Source organism: the organism of the source record quoted next, unplaced genomic scaffold, assembly GCF_019419815.1.
Source record: "Pyrus x bretschneideri cultivar Hongxiangsu unplaced genomic scaffold, Pyrus_bretschneideri_v1 Contig55, whole genome shotgun sequence".
NCBI lineage: Eukaryota > Viridiplantae > Streptophyta > Magnoliopsida > Rosales > Rosaceae > Pyrus > Pyrus x bretschneideri.
The window spans coordinates 1,158,009-1,166,088 of record NW_025999793.1 but is presented as its reverse complement, the minus strand read 5'-3'; the positions used below and the strand labels follow the sequence as shown (position 1 = coordinate 1,166,088).

The window sequence follows — 8,080 nt, the reverse complement described above, 5'->3', positions numbered from 1 at the left end:
CGTGTCTGTTTAGTTTGGTGGGCTTCGATCAGACCGACGGTCAATGCATGGTTTAAAAAATCGTATTCCCCATTAAAGTTGCAGAGACCCCCACACCAGTTGGAGCCTTCTTCAATCTTCATCACTTGGGGGCATGTCCGCAGGGGGAAGAAGCACCAAGTGACCAACAAAAACCCTAGATGCTGTCAAGCACCATTGAAATCAATAGATCAAGCCATCCATGGAGATAATCTCGTATCATCATCGTCGATTATATACATTTATGTGTCTGTCTGTTTCATGTAAAAAGAAAATCGAAAAAATCTATCGTATAATTCGTTCTGTACATGCATGTGTCTATCTCCTCGTACCCATTAGTATTTGCCAAAGGACCTCACTGCTACAGAGAATACCAAAAAGAAGTTGGAAGGAATATAGACATAAAACAACAAATTCTAAAGCTTTTAAATTGCAGAATTTATGTAGAAACCGGAGAAAGAAAAGGAAGGATGGTGATTCCTATATATTCATGAACATTAAATACTTGATGGGCACTGACAAAGTGCCAGAAAATACAACTAGAGACCCATATCTTGGTTTCACCAGTTAATGATAAAGAAATGAAAATTCAACTCATACCCCCTGAAAAACATCTGTTTTCCTTTTACCTTAGGTACAACTTCTGCATCCATCACACAACCACAAAGATTAACACACCCAAAAACAGTAAACACTATCGAACTAACAGGATTAAGCTTCAAACTCCATGCCAGAAATGGGCAATCTCCTTATATCGCCGCTCCTGGATTTGACGTAAGATAATTAGTGGAATTATCCCAGGTTAATGGTTCTGCTATACCCAAGCTTCGCCACCTTCCCTCATGCACCGAAGGTAAACTAAAACTTAACCTCCTTTTGCTCTATCCCCAGCTGGAAAAATCGAGCTCCAACACCTTTGTTGGATTCTGCACTGAGAGTATAAAGATTCATTCAGGCCGAAGTGAACCCTCTGAATAATCATGCTCTATTTACAGATTAAGAGGCATAAAACCAAGGTCCAAAAACGCGACGCAACTCCTACTTTGTAAACTTCTAAGGTGTTAGCTGATTTAAACTCGCTACCAGTATAAACAATTGCCCTAATTAACTGCACCCCCTTCTTATTAGACTTCCATCTTCCAGGTCAGGCTATCAACATTAGCATTATGTTCTTTCTCCAGCGCAGCAACTTTGGCCCGATGTGCTGCTACTGCAATCCCACCACCCTTTCCCCTTTCATCATGAGGAAGCTCGCACGCTTCACTGATTGTCCCTGATCTCAAGTCAGCTGGGGGGATGAAGCAATCCATTGACAAGCCTGGAACATTAAATGCAACCTCCTCGATGGTCCAAGCTTCTTCCATCTTTGTTTTGGTATGGCTCATTGCCATTTCACCGAACCTGAAAAGGGTTACCACAGAACGCCCTGAATGTGCAATCATGATTCCTTCAACAGGCCTGTAATCATCCAGGAATGAATTGATTGTGGTTTCCCAGTAAACGGCATCACCACCATTGGATTGGATGCGAGTCAGATGCGAATCCTCTATATGAACAAGAAGCCCTGTTTTCTGGCTGAAGTAACCAAACAACACATGCCGTATGATCTCTGCAGGGCCTTCACTCCTGGCCTTCAGAGTCTGAGGATCAGCACAAAGCTTGAGGATGAAGCAATCCTCACCATTGATCCTCCTCTCTCCTATACATCTTGCATTGCTAAACATACTAGCTGTAGATCTTGGATCTAGACCCTGAAAAAAAAAAAAAATTCCAAAAACAATTATGAGCAACCTGGACGACTAATTTTATGGACAACAGAAAGAAGCACCAATAAGCGCACAAAACTTCACCTGAAGTGCCCGACGCAAGGGTCTCACGGGTCCCTTCGCAGTATGAGCACCAAGCCACGGCGTGTGCCTCCAGACAAGCTTCCCATTGCAGCCAGCATGAACCTTGCTTCCCCCCACTGCAAGCTCCACGTACCACATGTCCGGATTCATCTGCCAGAGAACAAACCCACCCGACTCGGCACATCTAGAAGCATTTCTGGTCTTCATCACCTTAGTAGCCGTTTCAAACTCAGAAGCTACCATCCTAACCTTTCCCATCGCATAAGCATTTTTGATCGAGTTCTGCAGTTTCTGCCCACCAGAAGCCGCTGTGTACTGCTGCAGTATATACTGGGCAGAGGAAGTTTCCTGCAAAGATATCACACATAAAAACCAACCCAACATCTACAATCTCAAATCACATTTAGCGTAATTTTTCGCAATCAAATCTGAATCTGAAGTGCAATCTAAAAAAAAATCTTTTACAATAAAATTACTAGCTGCCATGATCTGATAGGTTGGTGAGAAAATGTCAAAACAAAGGTACGATTCAAAATAAAAATTTTGTCAGTATCTGGAAAATGAGAAAATACTTCAACAAGACATTTAATCCCATCGGCCTGCCGAGCTCAAACTTTCAGCAACATGTAACGGCTGCTTAAGATTCCTTTGGCTCTGATTTTCTCACTTAACTTTCTCGCTTGCCAACCAGCAAGGGACCGAGATTGAAGAAGGTAACTAAAAAAACAATCACCAACGTCTACATCACAGTTGAGAAGTTGGAGAAAACCCAATTTTTAAAAAGGATTAAACAAATAAGGACTCTGGATGCAAATCGTAACCATCCAATCATGTTCTTCAAATATACGCAAAGCATGGAGAAATAAAATAATCAGTGGAAATCTATACCGTAAGAAGCAAATCATACCCATTGCAAAGAACGAACCCAACATGTTTTTTTCTTGGGAGAAAAAGGCAAAAAGAATCCAACCATTTTTGTAAAATAAATCCAAAACCCAAGACCCAACTCTTATAATCTTTGTCGCAGGCGAAATTTATCCAAATTCAAAATACCACCACCGCAGTCCGCAGCAAAATCAAAATGCATGAAATCAATTTTATTTCGTAAAATCAAATGCAACCCCAAACTTTTTTTGTTGCTATTTTACAGTTGCCATCTCAGAAGAAACAAAGTCCGGAAAAAAAATGGCCCAAAGCTAGAGAGAGAAAGTTGGAGAGAGAGAGAGTGAGAGACTGACGATGGGAGTGTCCTTGATGCTTAGATGGGGGAAAGGGTCGGAGATGCTGACGTGGAGGGGGGCGAGAGGAGCGCCCATGACTCCAAGCAGCAGCCTCAGATCAGACCTCTTGTTGTTGTTATGCGCGACGGAGCTAACGGAGGGAGTCCGCGAGAGTTGCCCTCGCATCCACTGGCCCAAACCCGACCCGACCCGCTTCGAATCCCCGAGTTCCCCACCGTCCGGATCCGGACCCTCCATCACCGGCCTCAGACTCCCGGATCTCCCAATCAACGCGTCCGGCTGGGCCACCAGCTGGCCGCCGTGCCCATTTCCGTGATGGTTCTGCTTCTTCCTCCGGAGCAGACCCGTCATGGGCGACCCGGACCGGGCCGGGCTACTGGCGCGCGACCGCGACGGGCTGAGACCCCGAACCACCTCGTCCTTGAGAGCAGAGAAGAAGCCTTGTTTCTTCTCCATTTTTGGGTTTCTGAAAGTCCTGATTCCTCCTGCCCCGGTTTTTCCTCGACACAAGAAAGTCGAGCGGCCGGTGGGATTTTGTGGAATCAAAGGAAATGGGTTGGGAGGAGTGAGCAGAGAGAAAGAAGAGGGCTAGAGAGAGTGCAGAGTGCTGGGGGTTGTTAAAGAAGGAGAAGAGTGTGAGTAGCAGCGAGAGTGAGACTGGTTCTTCATTTCATAGAGAGAGAGAGAGAGAGAGAGAGAGAAGGAAAAGTGGGAAACTGAGGCTTTCGCGAGCAAAAACGTCTTCAGGATTGTGACATTTGGTGGGACTGTGGGAAGGACCCACAGTGATTTTACTTTGTTTTCTTAATTTTTAATTAGGGGAAAAAGAGATCCTTTTCTACCTTAATTAATTGTCTCATTTTCTCAATTTGTAAACCGCCGGATTGGCCCCCCACTCAACTGATAAAAGAGCAACAATAAATTTTCATTTCTTATCTTGTAAATTTGTAAATGTAAAATTATGTGATGGATGCGGCCATTTGTGAAATACGTAGTATTATTATAAATATTTTGTTAGACTGCTAATATATGAGAAGTTTTATTTGAACTTGTATATGATTATCTTTTTAAATCAATGCTGAAGCGTGAATTATTTTTTTTATTCAGTTGCATAATTACTATCAAGTACAATATGAAATTAACAATAAAACTAAAATTTGTAAATAAATCTACACTTCATAATTAAATTCTATCATCATGCAATGCCTATGTTCATTCCGAATAAAACCCTAAGAGCTCTCGTGTAGAAAAACAAACTTTTAGGATGTCTAATCTTATGACGATATGAAAGGGGGTTTCCTAGCAGATGGGAACATAGCGAGGGTGCTTATAAGTATTAAGCTTATTTATATACTATACACAAGATTAAGAGATACAAAAACTGCAGATGATATTCATGGCCATACTTCGATACTAATCAAGCCTGAGGGCCTTGTCTGCAGATCGTTTCCCGGTGCAGTATCTGGGGTAATTTCACCAACTTAACAGAGACCCTTTACGACATTCCGGTGGTAAATCTTGGGCAACATCACACGGTAAATTTTAAGCCTTTTCAACAAACTTTGTAAAACTAAGCTTGACAAAGTTATAATTTTTTTCGTACTATGTAACCGTTTTCTATATTTTTATTATATAAAATAAGAGAAAGATTTTTCAATTCGTTTCACTTCTTTTTTCCTTCTTTCAAGCAATTCATAATTGCAATTTCGTTTGAATCATCTCAACAATTTCAAAATATTAACCTTAAGCAAATTAACAAGATAGACTTTTCACGAGCTTTAGAATTATATATCTAGATAAGCTTGGTTAGCTTGGAAATTGCCATCACTAGAGGCCAAGAATTCAACTTTCTTTTTCTAACAAACCTTTTACTTTTCTTTTTTTTTTTTTTGAATTTTAAATTTTTCAGAAGACTTACCCAAAGTGAAAAGTAGAACAAGGAAAATGTTGCAAATCGCTTTCCATCAGCTTTAGAGGGTTTTGGCTGCAGTGAAGATATCTCTCCCCAAAGCCATACGGATTTCAGCTTCATGCATACAGGTAAATGCCATGCACAACTTCCGGGCCCTACCCAAGAAATACACTTGCTTGGCTAGGTCTTGCATGTCTCCTGAGAACTAGAGGAAATCCAATTTGGAGACATTTCTTTTGTCAAGTCGTTGCGGTCAATTTTTTATGATGGGGGTGGGTAGGTGATCACCAAGTTTGAAAAAAATAGCATATGGAGTAATTTCAAATTTAAACTTAAGGACTTTTAAACTTTCAATCTATGACAATATGTAGATCAGTAAACAGTTGAATCATCACGACAATATGTAGATCAATAGCTTTAGTAGTCAATCGAACATAAATGTCTTTATTTTACACGTGGTATATTTATATTGGATGGTTGTTGATTGTGTCATTTGTCAATGAAAATATAGAGTTAGTTTGTTAAGGTTGTTAGAGAAAGCTAAGTACTGTTGCTGTAATGACTTGCTCATTAAGAAAAGAAAAAGAAAATTACGGAAACCTTTGAGCTTCCTTCTTTTCATTGCCATTGCTGCTTGGGCTTTCTTCTTCGATTAATCGATTGCTTCCGCTCTTCATTTCCTAGGTTACTAATTCAAGATTGTCTTTGATCTCTGTGTTTCTTGGCGGTTGTGGTTATTGATCCAATTCCTAGGGTTTTTGCGATTGCCATCTTCTCTTCTTTGTCATCTGGAGATTCTTGCACATCAAGTGTTTTATGTTATTGATTATTGCTTATGCATCTCTCAATTTGATATCTACAACCATGGTAACTGCATCTCAACTTCAGATTCTTCAATCTTCGATAACTGCCCCCATTCTACTATTTCTACTTCTATGAATGTTAACTTGATGATTCCAATTACTTAAATTGGCAATTTCAAATGCAATTACTCTTAGAGGGTCATGAAATTATGGGATTTGTCAATGGATCTAATTCTTGTCCTGATCATTTTGTTCCAAGTCTTGAGAATAATAATGCTAATTCTTCTTCTCAAGTTGAGAACAATGAATACATTGTCTAGAAAATGCACAATCGTGCTCTGATGCAGTTGATCACTGCCACTTTATCTCTTGTCGTCATTTCCTATGCAATTGGCAGTACTAGTGCTCAAGATCTTTGGATTAGGTTAAATGAACAATTCTCCACTGTCTGTAGGACTAGTATATTTCAAATGAAGTCTACCCTTCACAAAATTTAGAAGAGTTCAAATAGTGTCTCAATACTTATAGAGAATCAAAGAAGCTAGGGATTATCTCTTAGATGCTGGAGTTTTTTCATTGATGAAAATATTGTGATCCTTGCTCTTAAGGGTTTACCTCCTGAGTAGCCACTTAGTACTACGGTCTAGTGCTATTCTTCTTCACTTGTAAGTGAGAGATCTTAGGTTCGATTCTCGCCAAAAGTGAATTTGAACCACATTATTGCTAGCCCATTGTGAGGCTAAGCCAAGCCCCCTCTCCCTTAATGTAGATAATATAGTTTGTTAAAAAGAAAAAAAAAAGGTTTATCTCCTGAGTATAATACCTTTAGGTGTGTGATTAGGGGTTATGAAAGTGTAATATCTCTCAAAGATTTTAGATCTTAGTTACTTGTCGAAGAATTAATTGTTGAAAACAATGTTAATCCTTAGTTTCTCTCTGCCATGGTGGCAAATAACTCTACGCCTACTTCCAAAGGTCCTAACTTTCATCACTTGTATGATTTATTTAGACTTTCTAATTAATGATAACACTTAATTAATCTAATTAAGTAATTTCATCATCCTTTAACTATGTCATCACACGATTACAATCATTTTAGGTTTTAATTAGCGAGGTAGTGAGGTGATTGGTATCAATCCAATTGATTAATATTTATTCAATCACTTAGTGAATTAAAACTTACTTTTAATTCTCCTTCCACTTTGATGACTACTTGTCTAACCATATAGAAGAACCCACAAGCCATGAGTGATATCATATATCATGACTACCTAAATTAATGTAGAATTTGGTTGGAGAACCTATTCAGTTGGAATTACAATGTAATTCAATCATTCTCTAATTCAATACTCTTAATCACATTACCAGGGTATGAATACTTTATGTCAAACCTCTAATGTGATTATATTATCTTATATGATTCAATGAGTCGTGTAGGAATGCCTTTCTTCATTACGCTTGATAGTTCGGCCAAAGATTCCCAAATCATATCTTAGAGTATTCATCTTCTCATACCAAGGATTAGATATTCCTGGTTGAACATTCACATGCTTTTGACAATAAATCACTGACCCTAACAATGCATAGAACACATCCAAGATGAGATGTGGTCACGTCTCATTGTCAAATGATCAGCAACGTATCCTTAAGATAACTATAATGTCTCATGTTAAATAACTATTTACATTATTCCGACTAGTAGAGTTACTTGCATGACATGTGAGTAGACCTCCATGCAAGTGCTTTATTTTGATTATGTTTAGTGGACTCATTCCCTTAACCATCACCTACATACTTAGTATCCCTACATATATGGTTTGAGACTTTCCATCCTTTATATTGAAGCAATCCATTGTTGACGGATTCACTACTTGGATTTATATCGTTTATTGAGATAGTCCTAAGAGTAGTTTTGCATTTTTATTCCATTAGACTTAATTATACATTATGACATTATCCTAAAAGGTTTCTTCTCAAGATTGACTTTCAAGACATATCTCTAACAGTCTTCTTTGACAAGTGAATTTGATATTAAGGATTTGGGTACTCTGTATTATTTTCTTGATATTCAAATAACCAACATTGCTAATGGATTATTTTTTTCTCAATCCAAGTACATCCAAGATTTGCCGCATAAGACTGAGATGATTGAGTCAAAACCTTGTGATACTCTATGTCTGCCCTATAACAGGCTTCTCAAGGATGATGACATTTCTTAAACAAATCCTACTGCTTATAGAAGCATTGTAGGAGCTT

At 38.8% G+C, this 8,080-nt stretch overlaps 1 protein-coding gene across 1 annotated transcript; it reads right to left on the bottom strand.

The window, feature by feature from the left end:
• Window positions 1-477: 477 nt before the first annotated feature.
• On the bottom strand, window positions 478-3,565 carry LOC103933369. The gene is made up of 3 exons (XM_009343054.3): window positions 3,107-3,565; window positions 1,869-2,216; window positions 478-1,769 (listed from the first exon to the last, which is right to left on the bottom strand). Exons 1-3 carry the CDS (start codon window positions 3,563-3,565, stop codon window positions 1,143-1,145), a joined length of 1,434 nt encoding a protein of 477 aa, XP_009341329.2. The 3' UTR covers window positions 478-1,142.
• Window positions 3,566-8,080: the final 4,515 nt, after the last annotated feature.

Excerpts from the sequence above, each read along its gene's own strand:
- LOC103933369 (XM_009343054.3), bottom strand. The coding sequence starts at position 3,565 with ATGGAGAAGAAACAAGGCTTCTTCTCTGCTCTCAAGGACGAGGTGGTT. Across the intron at positions 2,217-3,106 it reads GCATCAAGGACACTCCCATC|GAAACTTCCTCTGCCCAGTA; the intron begins GTCAGTCTCTCA and ends ATATCTTTGCAG. Across the intron at positions 1,770-1,868 it reads CCTTGCGTCGGGCACTTCAG|GGTCTAGATCCAAGATCTAC; the intron begins GTGAAGTTTTGT and ends TTTTTTTTTCAG.